This window comes from Musa acuminata, chromosome BXJ2-6 (genome assembly GCF_036884655.1).
Source record: "Musa acuminata AAA Group cultivar baxijiao chromosome BXJ2-6, Cavendish_Baxijiao_AAA, whole genome shotgun sequence".
NCBI classification, from domain to species: domain Eukaryota; kingdom Viridiplantae; phylum Streptophyta; class Magnoliopsida; order Zingiberales; family Musaceae; genus Musa; species Musa acuminata.
The window spans coordinates 1,735,909-1,756,119 of record NC_088343.1 but is presented as its reverse complement, the minus strand read 5'-3'; the positions used below and the strand labels follow the sequence as shown (position 1 = coordinate 1,756,119).

Below are 20,211 nucleotides of genomic sequence, written 5' to 3'. Positions count from 1 at the left end.
GGGGTACAATGAGCTCTTGACTGCAAATCTGCTGAATAATTGATATAATGAATCTCATGTTTTGATTCATAATTAGGTTGAAGGTGTGATGGTCATGTATCGAATAAACTCTTGTGGATTTTTCAGCAACTGTTAGGTATGTTTGGCTGAAATGATGTATCATCAGCATCAAATCTATAGTGGAGCTCCAATATCTAAATAGATCAGGCTGTTCTCATGTGAGGAACTGCTTCAGTATCTAATTAGTTTCTTGCAGAACAAAAGAAGTAACTAAGGATCAAATCTGCTAACATAGATGTAAGAAGCCAATCGACATGAGTTCCAATTTGGACCAAGAGGAAGGAAAAAGTCCTCACAACCTGAGTAATCCCTGTATATATTTGTAGGATAGTCACAAGCACTCGTGCTTCTCATAATAAAAATGACTGACCTATTGCCTTCAGTTGCCAACAGAGGCTCCTAAGATTCATTAGCAGGAACTTAAATTTGGCAATCCATTGACATCATGCACAGTTTTGGGTTGAAAAGAGGCAAGTGTTGGAACAAAAATGAGACTCAATACTGGATATTATCATGTTTCATTCTGAAGGACTCGAGGAACTTCTCAGCACTTTCTCTACTTTGAACATGAAACTTGACTTTAATGAGAGCATGAGGTGTTGAACTTAACAAGTCCTGGAACTCTCATCCCCTACTTAATTCAAGGTTCATGTGTTGGGTATGAAACATTTAAACAGCTCAGCTCACATGTGATCTCAAGAGTTGAACAGTATAATATAACACAACAACTCGATCATCTCCAAATTTGACTCGCGCAATTCTGAATAGTTTTTAGCACTTCAGTAGCAGGATAATAAACTTACAAACAGGCATAGCATGGTTTTCAAGCAGCTTCCAGTCCAAAGCTAGAATTCAAGATAATAGAAAACCAGAAATGATGTTGCAACATACATATACATGATTTTCTCTAAGTCGAATTACCTTTGATGTAGCTCAATGCAAAACATAAAGGAATTTGTGTTGCATGTCCAGAGTTATACATATGCGCACACAGTAGCAAGAACTCAATGAACTGTGTGTGACAAGAATGCAGAGGCCATCTTGCAGTTTGCTCATCCAGTAAAACTCAAGTTTGAATTTTCAGCACCAAATGCAATAGACCAAGCAACCAATAGCAGAAAGGCCGTAACATCACAAAGGACTAATCTGTGTGTCAAATGAAAGACAAGGATACATCTAACATGATTAAAGCAAGTCCTAATGGAAGTTTGAGGAGTACTCTGAATTAAAGATAAAAACATTCATTACTCGGAACATAAGCAAACTAAAAATAAATCATTTAGCTAAGACAACAACACTGATCCTTCGACAAGGACAATAGATCTGTTCGTATCTTAAAAATGCGACCCTGATATCGGGAAACTCAACCAGAGTTGAGTGACCATGGTTGTGAACAAACAAGACTATATATCCATGCGGTGTGAACAAGCAAGACCAAGGCAAAGTAGCACAGCCACGCATGCCGATTGACCGACTTTTGTGCTGCAAGACAGCTTCTTCCAGCTCAAACTTATGTTCCTGCTCATGATCATGTTTACTCCGTCGTGAGCAGGAAGTCATAAGCTAAACATCATCAGAGAAGCGAAAGGTATCGGTTACAGAATCACGGCAGCAGCGAGACAAGCAGTCTTTACCAAACAAAATCAGATGGCAGAAGAGGAAGAAATGGAGCAGGATTCGTGCCACAAAAGAGTGCAAGCAGTTCTTGTTTGATGTCCCCATGGCCCCTAGTGATCATGAAGAAGACAAGCAAAATTGTCTTGATGTGAAAGAATGACCTCCTAACACCCAACTGCCTCACCTAAACCTGAAGCTGAAACAACAGCTTGGAGAATTTAGTGCACCGAGAGAGAGAGACCAAAAACAATCTCCCTTCACAGCTGCAGTCACCATCCTAATGCTAACCCTGCTTAGTTGGTAACAGTAGGATCCGTGAACTTGTCATGCAATGGTGTGATACAAGTCATCAAATGGACAGTTTCATCGAGACTGCAAGTTGTTTCAGATTAGAATCAGATTGCACGGTTTCTACGAGCTCGAGTAATTGCACGAAAGAAACATCAAAGATGAAGATCTCAGAAATAATCGTAATTATTTGAAATTTTCATCATCTTGTACCTAAACGAGCATCCAACTGATCATGCACAAGACCAAGGCATTGACATGAGGATGATGAATTTAGTGTGAGTAGATATAGAATATTTGTTTATTGAAATTGATGAACCTCCAACTCCAGTATATATGTTTACTGCAGAGAGAGATCATGCAATGGCATTGACATGAGGATGATGAACAAGAAGAACACTACAATAACAAAGGTACAACAAACATAGGAACATATATGTATGTATATATATATATATATATATATATATATATATATATATATATATATATATATAGGAGAAGTGTAGGGACTTAGTAGGACGGAGGTGGCCGAGGAGCTGCAGCAGATGCCCAAGCGCCGAGAACCTCATGGGGCATCGGACCATTAGGCAACAGATTTGGCGGCAGATTGTACAGTGGCATCGCCGCTGGATCCCATCCCCCATGTGGCTGCTGCGACGACGATCGAACGCCAACTCCACTGTCACACGGGTTCTGCGGCAATCCTTCTGTGGTCGGTGGAGCCACCGCCGTGGCTGGCTCTTCGACCACGAGCGGTAATTGCTCATATGTCGCGTTGGAGAATGTGGCTGCGACCATCATCACGGGGCCCGACGCGACCAATTCGCCCACAACATTGCCTCCCACCACCTGCCCGTGGCCGCCGGCTAAGTAGACTGTGAGCCCGGTGGCCCCGGGTGGCGATGGCGCTGGCAGGAAAGCCCCCGAAAGAGCAAGGATCTCGAGGCGGCCGTGGAGGGTGACGACCCCCGGCGCACCGGGCTGGCGGAGCGTGACGTCGGTCACGACCCCGCTGCCGTTCAGGATACAAACGCCACGCTGCCTCCGACGGGCGAAGGCGGCTACGGCGTCCATGATGTCGGTCCCGCTCGCGACCTCAAGGACATGCGAGCGGAGCGCGCTGGGGCTCTCCCGCGTGATGATGACAGGCGGCTTCGGCTTATTCTTGGACCCGGGCGGCCGTCCACGCGGCCGGCGGCCGGCGGTGCTGCTGGCTCCTTCGATAGAACCGGCCTCGAGCCCACCGGCGGACTGGTCCTCGGCAGTGCCGTCGTCGTCGTTGGGATGGTTGTTGCTGCCGCTGCTGTTGGTGGTCGTAGTCGTGGTGTTCGGCTCTTGGTCTCTTCTGCCGAAGTGGTGGCTGCGGTGGTCGTCGACGCTGTTGGGATTGCCGAGATGGAGGGCAGGGACCGATGTGGCAGAGGCGACCCCGGGATCGATCCCTCCCATCGCCACAGATCCGTTCCACCACCGGTTCGCCAGCTCTTCAGCCAAGCACAAGCACAGCCCCAACGAGGAAAGAGATGATAACTATCGTATATGAAAGCTCTCTATGCTGTTCGCATAACCATCATTTCTCCAGCTTTTGTACTTCTCTTCGACTTTTACCCTTTAGAGTTCTGTTCATTCTTCATGCACATCTCTCACTGCACTCTTCCCTTTACTTCCATCCTTTCCCCCGTCGGTCGCTTTCTCTCAGCCAAATCTCATCTCCGCTAGACTCTGAGAAGGAAAAAAAAAAAAGAGAAAGAAATAGCAGCACTCAGAAAACAATTACAAGAAGGAAGAAGAACAGAACCGCATGAAGCTCCTAACAAACACCTACAAGATTTCTACTTCTGATATAGAAGCCAAAGACAGCAAAGAGGAGAGACGATCCACAAAACTAGAGAGACGGAGGGAGCAGCTCCACAGGCTTCAGACATAACAAGAAGCAACCGGAGATGGTGTTTTTGTTCTTTAAAGGACCCTGCATCAAGTACAGGATAACCCACACCCAGAAAGCGACTCCCCTTGCGCCGCTGCTCCCACTCACCAAAAGCCATCCATCCTCCTCTTTATCTTCATCTCGCTCTCATCATTCCACCAATAGCGAGAAATGTATATCGACTGCACTACTGGTATCCCTATCAGTCTACTCCCCATCTCGTCAATCTAACAGAGCTGATGGGGTGAGAAGGTCAGCGAGACGTTGCTGTCTGAGTCTCCTCCGCGTGAGAGACTGGGAGGAGCGTGGGAACACGTCGACGTCCCGAGTCCCGACGCAGCATCGAATGCCCGAATGTTAGGGAAGGAGCGGGGTAACCTGCACAAGAGAAAGGGTAGAGACTCCTTGGCACCAAGAAAGGTCAAGGGAGAGAGCAAGGCTCGCTGTTCCTCCACCGGGGCAGGTAGTCTCGGACAAAAACTTCAATCACGGTAGCTTAAACCACAAGCAGTCGGGCGTCGTTCCACGACCCCATCATTAATGGGCGACGCAGAATGACCCCCGTCCCTGTGTCGGTGTCGCTGTCTTCATACGATACCCTCACGAAAGGTGGAACAGATCATAGACTCCACCCTTATAGTCACATCCATCCCTTAACTCTCATCCGTGACACCATTAATGCGTGTTCGCGTTCCTAACCCGACTAATCTAACAAAACATATTTGACATGCCGATATCGGCTAGACGTATAATGAATCATGATGTTATAACATTTCATTTTTTTTTAATTTTTGTTGTAAATTAATACATTAGTTGATCATCGGAAATTATAAATTTATCAAATTATAATCATTTAATTATGTGAAACTTATCGATCTCACACAAGAATTATTGTCTATAGATAATTTTTGGACGAATCGTGACCGCAAGCTAAGTCGGGTGCAAAAAGAACAACAAGAACAAGATAAGATCCGAGATGATCGTTTCGTCAACATGATGTGGTGATAGATTGAGACGAAAAGACACGTACACAATGATCACATCACTTGAGTATAACTTTGGCATATTTTTATTACAGAGAAAAAGGAGAGTCGACCTATCTGATTGCATATAAGATTTTTTTAATTGCATGAAAAATTCTCGTTATTCTATCGAGGAAAATTCTTCCTCCTAACCTGTATAAATAAGAAATATATCAATAAAATTTTCATCAATTTTTGTATTACATTCTAGTTTATCACCGTTGGAGTAGCAGAGGAGGCCAACTAGAAGCCTTTGGAGCTCCGATCGAAGTGGTGACGTCGCTACTCATTGGAGTTGGTGTGGCAGTGATGGAGCTCGAGGACTTTAGAGGTGTCGCAGGAGCAGTGATAGATTACGTTTATGGGGAAGGTTGATTGTTGTGACAAGGCAGAGAAGAGGAGCACTAGCAGCGAAGAACGCAGCTTCTCGCTAGTGAGGAGATGTCGTTGGATAGCGAGGAAGCAATGATAAGTCTTTGCTCTAAGACAAGGGCTCTTAGAGCAATGATCAACATCCCCGGAGAATCCAGTCCAGTACCAAATCCAGCTCACAAACTATAATATCTTCATGTGCGACTACTGTAGAAGCATGGTACAAGCTGTAAACAACCTTGACAAATCATTTGCATACTCGTATGCTTAGTCTTATATCCAGTCTAATAAAAACAAAATAAGATGAAAGTACTACTGCTGATTATCTACAAAATATTAAAGTTATCATCGAAGACTTAGCTTTGATAGGTCATTCCCTTAGTGACGAAGAAGTCATAATTCATACCCTTAATGGCCTAGGAGACGAGTACAAGGAATTGGCAGCCGTAATTCAGGCACGCGACTCACTAATGTCATTTGAAGAACTCTATGACAAGTTGATTAATTATGAGACGTATTTGAAGTGCGAGGACAGGTTGCTCGGACCAACCATCACAACTTAAGTCAGTCAAAAATCCAAGAGAAAGAGCAACCAGTATAATAAAAACGTCAACAAAGGTTTGGTCACAATGTCTCCTGACCCTATGGGTCCCAAACAAACTCTCCTTCATCCACATCATCAATATTTCTATCAAATTGGCAACTTCAATGACCATCAGCCCTAGCATCCTGATCTCACAAGCTAATAAATAGTCGTTTGCTAGTTGTGTGATAAGATCGAATACTACGCAAAAATCTGTCGATCTCAACCCAGATTCCTTATTCCATCATAGTGGCCTCAGGTGAATCCATGACTACTCCGGCTACTAATCAACATAATTAGATTGTGGACTCTATCGCCTCTCATCACATCACATCTGATCTTCAGAACTTGTCCATCCACAACAACTATGACGAAAATGAAGATACCATCATTGATGATGATAAAGGAATTCAATTTAATTCTTTCCTGACTCTTTTCTTATCAAGGATTTGAGCATGGGGGCATCATTGTTCCAAGGCCAGAATAGAAACAATATTTATGAATGGTCGTCAGCTCTACAAATAACCCAGCCCACTGTTCACTCTTTGGTTGCAGCTCCAATTGATGTGTGGCATCGTCACCTTGGTCATCCATCGTCTCTTATCCAGTAGAAATTATTTTCTCTTTATTCTCTTTTCATTTTTAAATCGAGTAGCTTTATATCTTATTATGATGCTTGTCTTAGTAATAAAAGTCATAGACTGCTCTCTAGCACATCCTTCATATCATGCTTTAAACCATTTAAGATTATTTATACCGATGTTTGAGGCCTTGCCCCAACCATTTCTTTTGACAAGTTTAAATTTTATATCATTTTTATCGATTATTTCACTAAGTACACATGGTTATATCATCTTCACCATAAATCTAAAGTTTTCACAATCTTTACCAACTTTAGAAAATTGATCGAGAACTACTTTCAGTCTATAATTAAAATAATTTACTTTGATGGTAAAGGCGAATATCAAGCCCTAACATCTTGTCTCTCAGCTTGTAGTATACAACACATCAAGTCACCCCCTATATACTCCTCAACTAGTTGGCTCTGCCGAACGTAAACATCGACATATATTTAAAACTGGTCTCACACTTCTACGCTCTCATGCCTCCAATCGTTTGGTCAACAACCTTTTAAATTGTAGTCTACATTATTAATCGTATGTTTACTTCAGTTTTACAATATCAGTCCTCATTTGAAACATTATTTCATAAACTTTCAAACCTTCATAAACTTAATGTATTTGGCTGTCTATGTTATCCATAGTTATGTCCATATGCCTCCCATAAGATAACATCAAGATCTAAGTTTTACGTCTTCATAGGATACTATCTTGAACATAAAGCTTTCCAATGTTATAACCTCTAAACCTAAAAAGTCTTTATATCATGTCACGTTATTTTTGTGGAGTCTACCTTTCCTTTTCAAAACTATGAGTCTCTTGTCATGCAAGTCACTCTAACAAACATTCATCATTGGAGTATACCTTTGATCCTATCGAATGAGCTTCCCATGACACCGTCTAATTCATCCCCTCAGGATCAATACTCTACTGCTACTCCAATTTAGCAACTCTACTCATTCCCTCCATTACTTCCCCCACTCTCTTCTTCTCAAGTTTCCCCTATTCATAAAGCAATATATTTAGAAACACAACCAGTGTCTTTACCTCCTTCTAGACCCAATGACACTAAAGTACTTCGGCTTGACCCGGCCCATGTCAGTAACTCTCCACTGCCTATACCAACAACATAACATCACAATCTCATGGCCTCCGAACATCCAATGACAACACGCTCCAAGAGTGATATTTTCAAACAATGTCAAGTCATTAACCTACATGTTATCACAGAATCCTCACCTAAGACTATTGAACTCACCACATTCACTTAAGCCCAAAAATCTCCACACTAGCATAAAGCCATGTATAAATAATATAATACACTCTTCTATAACTCAACATAGACCCTTGTACTCTTTTATCACACACAAAATATCATCGGGTGTAAGTAGATCTTTCGAATTAAGCGAAACTCAAATAGATCCGTTGTCAAAGGGTTTCATTAACGACCTAGTGTTGACTTCACTAAGACATTTAGTCCTATTATTAAACCCATAATAGTATGACTTGTTCTGAGTTTGGCCATCACTAAAGGCTGGCAATTACGATAATTGGATGTTAATAATGTCTTTTTATAGGGAACTCTAACTGAAAACGTTTTTATGCAGCAACCTCATGGTTTTATCCATCCTCAGTATCCAAGGCATGATTGTAAAATATAAAAAGCCATTTATAGACTTCGTCAAGCTCTAAGAGCCTGATACATCGAACTTGGCTCATTTTAACTTCAATTAGTTTTATCAACTCCAAGTCTGATATCTCGTTATTTCTACGACAACAAAATGGAGGCACACAATTTATCTTCTAGTGTATGTGGATGACATTATTGTCATAGGTAATAATCCTATAGAGATCTAATCAGTCATCAAACAATTGGTAGATTAATTCTCTCTTAAAGATCTAGGAACCTTGAGCTGCTTTTTGGGAGTAGACGAAACATATACATTTTCATGTCTCTTTCTATTACAAAGAAAGCACATTCAAGATTTATGATCAAAGACAAATATACATAAAGCAAAAGAGGTTTCAACTCTTCACTTTACTAGTGAATTAGTCAAATTATGTGATGGAAGTCATACTACGGAACTCACTCAATATCGATAAGTAATTGGCTTCTTATAATACTTAGCTCTTACCTGTCCAGATATTTCATTTGTGATCAATAAATTATCATAATTTATGCATCGATCATCTACTACACATTGGTCTGCAGTCAAACGAATCTTGTGATATCTTAAAAGGACACTTAATCATGGCCTATTTTTTTACAAACACTCTCTACTTCATCTCCATGCCTTTGCAATGCTGATTGAGTAGAAAACTTTGATGATTAAATATCTACATCGGGGTATATTGTCTTCCTTGGAACTAATCAGTTGGAGTTCTAAGAAGCAAAAGATAGTTGCACAGTTTACAACTGAAGTTAAATACCGTGTCATCGTCGTCGCTATTGTAGAACTCAATGGGTCACGAATCTACTAAGGAACTTAACATCGACTCCACTCTTCTACAATATATTGTGATAATATCGGAACTACATACACATGCGCTAATCTAGTATTCCACTCACACGAAACATATTGTCATCGACTTCTACTTCGTGCGAGATCAAGTTGTCCGACATCAACTACGTGTTCTCACATACATACGGCTGATCAACTAGCATACTCACTTGCGAAACCTCTAGCCCATAAACTAATTTCATTGCATCGGTCTAAGATCAACATCCTTGACATGAGCACCATCTTGCGGGGGCATGATAGCATATAAGATTTTCTGAATTACACGAGGAAATCTCGTTACTCTCCTCTTAACTTGTATAAATAAGAATATGTCAATAAATTTCTGATCAACTTTTATATCACACTCTAGTTTATTACTTTATCTCACAACTAACTACCGCTAATTGATTGATCAGCAAAGTTAGACCGCTTGAATGAATGTCTTATCCCCTATTGTTTAAAAAAAAAATAAAAAAATATTTTGATATTGGAACTTAGAGATTTCATCCTCAACTTTAATTTCAGAATTTATGTTATATTATTATTTTTTATAAAAAAATAAAGAGTAACAAAATGTCAATTTATTGGAACATAAATATCTTTTGCTTATCAAAGATGAAATTTTATTATTATTTTTTCATATTTGAGAAATATGGTTTTATACGTTTTCACATTTAAGACAGATTGATATCTGTCCACATATTCGAATTGATTAATATATTATTATATAAGTAATATATTTTAGGTTTAAATTTTAAATTTTGTACATATTATTTGATATAATAATTTTTTTAAAAGAAATAGATAGGAGTGAAGGAATTTAGGTATGAAGCTATCGTGATTTTTCTTATTGCCTGCCTTTGCCGCCGGAAGCCAAATGATTGCAGTGTGTAGTTGCTGTTTTTGGCAATGGAATCCGAAGTCCTTCCTCTGTGCTCTCTCTCTCTCTCTCTCTCTCTCTCTCTCCAAGTGGGGAGAGTAGAAGTGAAGACAAAGCTCTCTCCATCTCCAGATGAGGGGAGTAGAAGCGAAGGCAAAGCTACTGGGGAATGGCAGCCTTCACTAGCCGACAGTGGCAGCGTTCTCACTGCAGCCCGTCCCATTCGATTCCATCCAACTCACTGCCACCGCTCCTCTCCCTCCGCCTACGTGCATGGATTTGGTTCTTCCCAGAAAACTCGCACTGCACGTGCACCAATCCCGACGCCAATCACCTCTCTCTCTCTCCCCTTACTTTTTTTGTGCATCTCCGAGGAATTCCTTCGTTCCAAGCATTAAATCGATTGATAGAATACTATGTGGTAGCAAAACACAACTCTTTTATCTCGCAAAGAGTTGTGTTTTAGATAAATGATATGGGTGTGGATAAGGACATGCGATGGAAACATTTTTCGTGGCTGAATAGTAGTATACCATCATCTCAAGACCAAACTTTGGTTGGACGAAGAAATCATATGAAGTGACTCGAGCAATGTTCGAGTAGGCCCTCATGCCGCTCCAATAATTGAATCCAATCGTTCATGCAATTTACATTGAATCTGAGAACCATCTCTTTTGGATTCGTCAAGTGTGTAAGCCAAAGACTGTCGGTGGGGTATGGAGGTGTCATCCTCTCCGATTCACGTAGAAAATTGGGACGCAATTTAAGTCAGTCACTACGAGAAGCGATGAAGAGAGGATTCATACGCAACATCGTGGCGGTGCCCACCAACGCTGTTGGAAGTCACACGAACCCATGTGAAGTAGAGATCGCGTCCTTCGATGATTGGCTCGTTCGAGGTGTGTGCGTGTGGCTCACACAGTACGATTGTTACGGTACAGTGTTCCATTTAAATTGGTGCATGACATGGCAGCTGACACCTTTCATGTCTAAGTTGATGGGGGCATCTATATATCTATCTACGTATCTATCAAAAGAAGGTGAGCATCTCCAACAACACCACCACTGCATTCACCGTGGCAGTAAGAATGCCTTGTTGAACTCTATCTTTACCTACGTCTCTTCGGTTCAACTTCTTACTGCCAAACTTTGATTCATGATATTTTTTCTTGACATGTACATCCCGAAAATCTTCCTAATTGCATTTTCCAGAAAATCTATACACGAAAATTATGCATGTAATTTTGATGATAAACTCAATTGACATAGTAGTACGTAAATTGTTTAAGCATACAACTTTAAGTTCATCTACATTCATTCAAGATAACGTTAACACATACAAGCCGATATTTCAGTAATCCAACATGATGAGTGATCAGAACTTGCATGGCATCAGTGCATATTTTCGCTGCAAAAGCTGCATCAGCGGCAAAAGAATGTGTGTTCTGTGGAAGCCTTTGGACGCCTGTTTAGAAGAATATGCCATTGTCTCATGTTAGAGTGATGAAACGAAAATTTAATTCTTCGAGTAAACGTAAACCGTAAATGGTCATCTCGCTCATCACTATCCAAGTATAGTGTGTTTCAAGCTTGGCATCAGCCTACCTCGATTATGAAATGAGCCCAGAGTTTGTTCGATCGACTTTCCAGAACTCCCTTCAGGATTGTCAGCTCTAGTCGCCTAATGACATGCACAATTTCCAGAAAGAGCTCATAGTCATTGCACTGCACCTGGTGAGATACATAGCTTAGCAACGAGGTGGAAAATAATCATTTACTCAAAATATTATATGGTACCTCTATGAGGATTTGTCCCGGTTGGTCAAGGTTTTCAACTAGTATAGGCCAAAACTCTGGTTTTTTCCCCTCTTCACAGGCCGAGTTGGCTCCATTAGCTTGAGTTTGTGGTTTCGCAGAACTGCAAAGCTCACTTTTGGCCTGCAATTTCATTGTCCGCTGGTTCAGTAAAAATACCATCTATATGCAGTATTATCAAAATTTTAGTCAGCAGTTGTGTCATCCAGCTTTCTTTTTTTTTCCCATAAAACAACTTAAAAATGAAAATTTCCTCATTGGTAATCAGTTGTAGTTGCAGCAAGGTCAAGGTATATTATGTAGTAAAACAGAGTTCAGGGCTCAGATATCCTCCGAAGTGAGCATCAGCATTATGTCAGCTTCTCTTAGTACTGTGGCATGGCTATAAAATATGGCTGCCATCTCACAGGTGAAGGTTTGTGCGAGAACATTAATCATGTCCCTGGAGTGATGGGACGATTGTAGTTGTGGCTTGAATAGAGATATAATCCGCACCACTTTCTTTTGTCAAGAGAACCAGGGAATGAAAAATCACAAGGATTGATGCTACATATTTGGTGATCTCATGGTAGGGATAACCATATTTAGAGTCATGGACACACAAAACAATCTAATACCTCACAAGTTTAAGTTTAGCGAACCATGCCAATTTATAAACTAAGTGCGTGCACTCCTTCGGCAGCACCTAAGGGGCATAGTTTGAGATCCTAGAGAACCAGGTAAAGCAATTAAATGGTGCACAGCAACTACTATTAATGATTTTAGACAATGCTACCAGAAGTGCTTATGATCATCAAGACCTCCATGATGGTTTATCTACCTCTGTGTCCGCAGTTTGTTTCAGTTTTTCAGCCTGAGAAGAGATACTTTGCAGGAATACCATATGGCTAACAGTTCTATCCAACAATGCATCGATGCTGCACTGTACAGCAGAAGGAAATGGCGTTAGAACACATGATTTAAAGACCAGAGGACATGCTAGGAGTACTCCTTAACCAATGATCTCTTAAATGACTTACCTTTGATCCATTAGGAATAAGCTCGCGCAATTCCTTGACTCGCTCTTGGATCAACTGCCTGTCTCTTGGTCTTGGTTTGTGGCTGTTGCCATTTCTAACTCCTCTTTTGTTTATCATGGCCAACTTTTTGCTGTAGCGTCCTTTAGCCATGTGATTGTAATTATCTTCATTAGTCGACTTACAGAAACTCTTGCATGAAGAAATAGGAGAACTCATGAATCCATCAGCTTTTGATACAGATGTGGACCTCTGTTGACTGGTCGGCAGTACACTGCAAATGTCCAAGACACTGGATTCACTTTTGTTTTCTCTTGGGGAAGAATCAACCAGCCTCTCTGATAAGTTATCACTGAATGATCTCAAAGATTTGCCATCAAATGTGTCATCATCTGAGCCACAGAGTAAACTGCTTACCATTGCATCAAACAGATATTCTGTCTCACTTTCTTTAATTAGCCATGAATTAGATTCATCAAATGTGTGATCATGATACTCGGATACCACACCTTGGAAGGTAGTAATTGAATTATCAGGTCCATCGTCCATTGGTACTGTTGTATTCAAGAAACAGCCATTGTATTCTTCCATAGAAGTAATTCCAAGTGCCTTGTGCAGCTCTGAATCAATTGGAAAGGAAAGAAATCTGCCATTTACTAAGGAATTTGTCTTGCCAGCATAATTCTTTTCTGATTCCTTGTATGTCATATCTTCAGCACTTAAATCATAGCCATACTGCTCTTTGTCAGAAATTGATATACAATCTAAAGGATCTGGTTGTAAACTTATTTTTGTCTCATTTTCGGTGAACAAAAGATCAAACGTATCACCTTCAGGCATGGTATTTGGGTGGCTGAAGTACTGTGGTTCTTCAGTGGAGGCTAGCCACAGATAATTGCACGCTGCATTAATAACATTTTCATCTATATCTAGTATTGTATCTGTGTCAAGAATTTTCTCCAAAATGTTCTCTGACGATGGAGAATTATGGTCAACCATGAAAAAGGGCAACATGTTAGAATCAATAGTCCAAGGCTGTTGCACCTGAGATGAATTGAATGAACTGAAAATTGATGTTGAACTGTTTGTCAAGGAAGGCACATTAACTGGTGATAAGATGTTTGAACAATTAATGCCTGAATCTACGGAATCACTAGTCTCCAAGTCATGGTAAAGAGCAGAGAATAAGCATTTAATGTGGAACACCAATGTTGTATCTTCCACAACCTGAATTTTAGAGGGAAAAGAAAATTTGTCAAGATGGAATATCCTGATAATTGGATATACCATGGAAATGATAAATAGTAGCAAAGCTCAAAAATAAAATGCAAAAATTAAACACTGAATGCAGTCAACTGGAAGCTATCATTAACAAAAAAAAAAGCAAGAGATTTCAAATAAATCACCACTTTTAAGCAAATTTTCTGGGCTGCATTATACGCTTTGTCACTGATGGATGATGGGCGATGCCTTGGTTTAGTGACAAAGGATATTGCTTGCCTTAACAACAGCCCTGTTAATGTAATGGGAAAAAAAATGAAGACAATAAGATGCAAAACGAAGAATAGAAAATAATGGAGCTATCAATTAGTTGACCAAGAGAAAGGTCTCTGTAGCAAAACTGTCTAAGAAATGGCCATGATAAAGGTGACGCAAGATTTGCTTAATTGTGCTTACTTCAGTAAAAGAGTTTCTCTCTCCAATAGGAATAGGTACTGAAAACAGATAGTGGAATCATGATCCCAGAGTCCATATTGGATTGTGCTATGGACTGGTCAACAGAGGAGGTAGTTGTTTGTAATTGAAAGATAAAGCACTCGTCCAAGTAAGAATTTTTCTTGAAAAGTACCGAGTATATCTTTACCTGAAAACACCTTGTTGTACTTGGGAACAAAAGGTATTTTGTTTAACTGGTTGATCATAAATGCTTATTATCCAATCTACTGGGGAAGGTACTCTCATTAATGGTTGACATCTAATATCTCTAAGAACTGTAGGCATATACTAAATATAAAAACTAGATCTGAGGAACCAAATATTTGACTACAGTCATAAACTGATATAACCAGATCAAAGGAACCAACCGTTTCTAATGAACCAAGCTGAACAACTCCATAACAGGCAACAGGTACAAGCAAAATAGTCTGCAAAACCATCGAATCATCCAAATGTGTATATTAGTAAAGGCTTAGGCAGAAGGAAAGAGGATCACAATATTTAACAACTCTGAATAAAACAGATGACCACTACCTTAATGTCTGCTGCCAACTGCAGTTGCCAATCCTCGCATGACTGTACAAGGAAAAAAAATTTCCTCAATTTGCATTTCATTACTTGTAAGAGAATAATAGTAGCCAATTTTGAGATAGCAGTGACCAAACTAACAACTCACATCTAAGTGGTCTTCAGATTTCAATTCATCAGCAAAGATCCAGGAATGCCTCCGGGTAAGTGCCACTTTCCCCACAACCCTGTAAGACAAACATGCAAGCCTGTAAACTAAGAAATCCTCGTTGAGGATTCAAAAGGTGATATGCTAGAAGATTCCAGATGCAGGATTTTGGAGATCAAATTCCATGTTGAGTATTTTGATCAACAGGACTTGTATTTTCATTTAGACTATCAAATTTATAGGAAAAAAAATTCGAGCAGCAAAAATTGTTTTGATATTGATAGTTTAGTTTGCTTCAAAAGATAGATCTCGGCCATTGACATCACTGTGTTTCACTTCAAAGTTCTTTTGTTCTAGATGTCACTTTTTTTTCTTTATATTCAGACTTTTTTATATTTTGAGGTTGCATTAGGTCAAGCATTGATCATCGGCTTTGGTTTTTTGTGGTCTTTCCTTGAAAGAGTTCCATGCACATCAGGAGCATGTCTCTCAGTTTTGACTGAAGACAGAAAAGGGAGAGAATCCTCAAGTTCAAACATTGTGATAACTATTCTCATTATCGTATATCTGGACTATGCCAAACATGATTAGTAATCTTCGAAAAAGAAACAGATAATAAGATATTTAGAAAGAGGAACCTTCTTCCAGAAGGGTGAATGTAAGACAAAATCTAGACAGCATTTGCTTATTTCAGCTATAACTTTTTCACAACTGTGCTACCATTACAATATTACGTAAAACAATCCCAGAACTCCCAGCTTTATTAGCACTAAATTCGCACAAGAGAAAAAGCTTTTTAACAACTGAACTTCTCATTCAACTGAAATATTTTATTTAGACATTTTTATTAATATGTCCATAAAATGCAACAAAAGCCAGTCTGTTACTCCTAAACACCTAAAAAGCTGAAAAGTCCAAGATGACCATGGAACACCAAATTAGTTGAGATTAAGGCTTACAACAAGACTTTGTTAGCTGACATATGCATACAAGGAATGAAAGAATAAACTATCTGCTTAAACTGACTGACAGAGAGAATATTAATAAAAGATAAATAGCAAAAACATCTAGTATATTGAAAATAAGTTTAAAGTGATCTTTCATCCATTTCTGCATAAATCAGATGCTTAAACAGACACCCAAATGACTTAAAAGATCCAAACCCAGTGAAACCAGTAAAACTACAACATTATTATCTTTACATGCAATGCTGGAATTGTCATCTTTCACAAATATGGAAAAAGTGGTAACAAAGAAGACAGAAAAAAGGAACAAAAATGACCTACCATCCAGAGTTTGAGATGTTAAAGTTATTGAGATTAGATATATCGAAACACTAGAATAACCTCCCTAGAGTCTTGACTAGTAAGGTGACTAGTTGAGCAACCTAAAGAGGGCAAAAGGAAAATGGGGGTGAGAATAACTAACGGCTCAGCCTGCATACCCTTCCCCAAGTGAATAACGATGACATTTCATATTTGCCAACGACACCTTGATTGGATGACTAGTACAATTTTGATATTGGGCATCATTAGAATCCACAAAAGAAATCATCCCACGGTTAATATGGAGGGATCCATCAGACAGAGTATCTTCCAATTTAATTCTTGCTTTTGCATCATCAAAATAGCTATCCTCCCATGTCAACACCCTGAAATAATAATACATGATAGATCAGCAAAAAAAATAATGGTGTTGGATCTCATAGATAGTATGAGAAGAGGTGTGTAACCTAGGTGAAAGTCACACCGGAAGCAAATATTTTTGCTGATGCTTGTGACAAAAAAATAGTAATTGTCTCGACTACTTGTATACCAGATAAAACTAGAACAAAAGTACCACAAACAGAAGTATCCAACCATCTCATAGTTATATAAGTAGAACAATAAACAAGTCAAAGTTATGCGGCAAACCTAGATTCGGTATAAGTTACATTATTCGGGGCAAAAAGCATGTAAAAGAAGAAAAAAAAGGAAGCAAGTAGCATGCTCCCTAACATCTTCAATACAAAATGTGTATTTGAATGAAATATGTTGACCCAGGAAACCAGCTAGTCTAAAGGCAACTTGTGCCTGCAGCAGCATTATAAAATGGACATAATGACACCAAATTGATCATAATAAGACAAAATATGAAACTAAACATACCTAGATGCAAGTTAAAGAAAAAGACTTGGTGAGCTTCTGAGTAAGCCCGGCTATAGGATACGTATGCAGTAACAAGTTCAATGAAAACAGAACTAGTTAAGAACAGTTACATGGATATCCTTTTATCTCGAACTAGAGAAGCACACTGAATGATGTCTATATAAAGAATCTTACGTTCTTGTCTCCTGCTTAAGCTTCCAAAAGACAGCATAGTCCCACCGCGTGTTGTGACACAGATTCCTCAGCAACTGCCTCAGCATGGTGGTATTTCTCATTTACAAACTCGATATCTGACCTCTGAGAAGGTGAAATTTCAAGAAACCAGAACTTTCTCAGCTGGCTCGGTAGCAGCCCCGTCCTGCTTGCTTCCTCCGTAAACCAGCTCGTCCTTTGATCGGTGGCTCAGCAGAACCAAGTAGCACTAAGCGCATATTTGGCCCCGCGTACTGAGTTATAAGTAGGTTGCGTCTCTGTTTGCACTCAAGCACCCACTAAGCGACACAAGAAGAACCAGTGACCGATAATTCAAGAAGTCACTTGACACCGTTGTTTTCCTCGGCAGGATGGAGCCTGAAAAGCTAAATTTTCTATCTGATACAGAAGACTGCTAAAGCTTAACACCTACACAACACCTCCCTCGTTCATGGTCTAATCCGATGATTATCGATCTTTTTCTTGTTTGTTAATAGCTAACACAGATTTCTATCATCTTTAGTGTGGCACCTTCTTATCAACGTCAGGGTGTCGCAGTTATTCCAGGAAAAAGAAACCCCAGCATAGAAGCACTGCTATAGGCGTCTTGATGGCCTACTTTTTTGCAGAGAGACGAGAGATCTTTGGGAAAACCAAGAACTTCCCGCCCAAATCCAAACTTTTTAGCATCTACTCAGTTACGAAAGTAAAGATCTCGAGAAAGAGAGCAAATTAGCAGACGAAAGACAAAAGCATCACCGATTTCGCCATCCGAAGCCTTTTCCGCCGGTTGGAACGGTCCCTGAGCCATCCGAGAAAATCCTTTCGATGTAAACGTCGTTCGTACAAGATTTCTGCCTCAGGGAGCAAAAAGCTAGAGATTAGACAATGGAAGATTCCGACTTGGGTTCTTTGATCGTCTCGCGGGCTTCCGCGAGGGTGAAGACGACGTCGTACGGCTCATCGCGCCCTCCGTCCCTTTTATGCGCCTTTTGCCGGACGTGATACGGGCGACTAAACTGTATTTAAGAATCTGAGCAAAATTATACGTACCTAACGTTTCATACCCATAGATTACCGGCAACGACTTCCTCTATCGTGAACGGTCTTTCAATGGGTCCCACAATAGTAAACATACATTTAAACTCGTGGTCTTTTGCGATTGGCGTCGGGACAACGTGAAGGAAAGATTACCCAGCGCCGCACCAGCAAAAGGTCCCACACGTGGGGCCACCCTCAGTGTACGTAAGTCAGAGGGGTATGACCGTAAATTTAAGCGCCGATGAGCTTGGCGATTCGTGTCGGCATGATGGATAAGCATGATGGATTCCTAAATGACGCTTCAATTTTGCTCCCTCAAAATAACTATTTGTCACTAAATCAAGAACTTGAGATTTATTGATTCAAGAACGGCTAAATTATTATTATTATAAGGAAATTGCACTTGAAACATCTTTGAACATGTCATGCTGATGTCTAATTTTGGTTTTAAAATAGGAAATCAAGATAGAATCTTCTTTTAGTTGTGACAATAGCAGGGAAGACTTTGTTTCGAAAGGCATCCCAATGTTAATTTAAGGATGGTTGACTCTCCCGACAAGATTAGAATACTCATTGGGCGGCTGCAGGCAGATCAATCAAACACGCCATTTGATGCAGCATCACCGACGTCGTCCTGTCGTCGCTCAACACGACAAGGCTAATCGAGAAAGGGAGAGGCTGCACCGAGAGAGAGAGAGAGAGAGACGGGAAGAGCTCGCGTGTCTTCTGAGAAGGGCCCCACATTCTGCTAACCAATGGGAAGGCAGAGATTGCTAAATGGTGTCTCGGGTGGGACACATGGAACTACGGGAATGTTGTGGCTGTCTGCTTCAGCTTTGTCTTCTTTTGAGATCAAAGAAAAGAAATATAAATTAAATTGAATAAAAAAAAAAAAGGGATGAGGTCACCACACAACCACTGAGCCACCCACCGCCCACACAAGGTTTGGTAGTCGGAGAACCCATTTGAGTGAAGCATCCATGTCAGAAGAGGGCAAAGATGGTATGGCACGCAGTCCTGAGGTGGCATGCACAATGAGATAAAGGTCAGAGGGATTATTTTAGGGAATAGAGGGTTCATGAAAGTCAAAAGAAGAAAAAGGAAATGGTGGAGAGAAATTGTCGAAGGAGATCAGCAAGATACCGAGACAGTTTCATGCTTGTCTAAAAGCAGATACCAAGACAGGTCTAGAGTTAGGCAGATGTGAAGGGTTTTGACCAAGTTTAGAGTTGGGTTTAGTGTTAGGGTATAGGTTAGATTTAAGTTTATGATTAATTAGGATTAGTTTTAGAGTTAATCAAGTGATATTTGTTATCCAGGGAGATCATATATCCCTGTAAAATTCTGGATCTATAGAAGTGGATGAATGAGATCAACTACATTACTCAATGATCCGCATGGTAGATGCGACGAATACGCTACTCAAATCATTGTACAATCTGCATTAGGTGATAAAAAAAAAGGTCGACCCTTCTTGCTATCCACACACCCTAAACTAGGATTATCAATTGAGAAGGAGAGAGAGAAAGTAGAATAAAAGATGATAGAAAAAAAATATCTAGTCTATACCCCTTTAGTTCTCTCATATTTATAAATGTTCATATTAACTAACAATAATGGATCCTGCTCTATTGGATATTAGATCTCCATCAAACTACCCAAGTCTTTTGGATTAGTGGATCTCTATCAAATAATCTCTCATTGGCTCTTATTGAATCTTATTCATAAGATTCAA

At 40.0% G+C, this 20,211-nt stretch overlaps 2 protein-coding genes across 4 annotated transcripts; both read right to left on the bottom strand.

The window, feature by feature from the left end:
* Nucleotides 1-2,237: 2,237 nt before the first annotated feature.
* LOC103986628 (AT-hook motif nuclear-localized protein 20) lies at nt 2,238-4,359 on the bottom strand. The gene is made up of 2 exons (XM_009404671.3): nt 3,794-4,359; nt 2,238-3,690 (listed from the first exon to the last, which is right to left on the bottom strand). The coding sequence occupies exon 2, from the start codon at nt 3,415-3,417 to the stop codon at nt 2,479-2,481; it is 939 nt and encodes a 312-aa protein (XP_009402946.2). The 5' UTR covers nt 3,418-3,690; nt 3,794-4,359; the 3' UTR covers nt 2,238-2,478.
* Nucleotides 4,360-11,093: 6,734 nt separating this feature from the next.
* LOC135582682 (transcription factor bHLH157-like) lies at nt 11,094-18,407 on the bottom strand. 3 transcript variants are annotated; one of them, XM_065111242.1, is made up of 10 exons: nt 17,418-18,407; nt 16,541-16,747; nt 15,097-15,175; nt 14,955-14,996; nt 14,789-14,848; nt 12,708-13,931; nt 12,509-12,610; nt 11,671-11,811; nt 11,479-11,604; nt 11,094-11,338 (listed from the first exon to the last, which is right to left on the bottom strand). In XM_065111242.1, the coding sequence occupies exons 1-10, from the start codon at nt 17,516-17,518 to the stop codon at nt 11,249-11,251; spliced, it is 2,172 nt and encodes a 723-aa protein (XP_064967314.1). In that variant the 5' UTR covers nt 17,519-18,407; the 3' UTR covers nt 11,094-11,248. The 3 variants fall into 3 exon arrangements, with proteins under 3 accessions (XP_064967314.1, XP_064967315.1, XP_064967316.1); XM_065111243.1 differs by having other exon boundaries at nt 18,195-18,407; XM_065111244.1 differs by lacking the exon at nt 17,418-18,407 and having other exon boundaries at nt 16,525-16,621.
* Between the last annotated feature and the right edge of the window lie 1,804 nt (nt 18,408-20,211).

Bases quoted from the DNA above. Each gene is read 5' to 3' on its own strand.
- LOC135582682 (XM_065111242.1), bottom strand. From the start codon at position 17,518: ATGAGAAATACCACCATGCTGAGGCAGTTGCTGAGGAATCTGTGTCAC. The intron at 15,176-16,540 runs GTATGCAGGCTG...TTTGTCTTACAG, and splicing joins CGTTATTCACTTGGGGAAGG to GGTTGTGGGGAAAGTGGCAC. The intron at 12,611-12,707 runs GTAAGTCATTTA...TCTGCTGTACAG, and splicing joins TTATTCCTAATGGATCAAAG to TGCAGCATCGATGCATTGTT.
- LOC103986628 (XM_009404671.3), bottom strand. From the start codon at position 3,417: ATGGGAGGGATCGATCCCGGGGTCGCCTCTGCCACATCGGTCCCTGCC.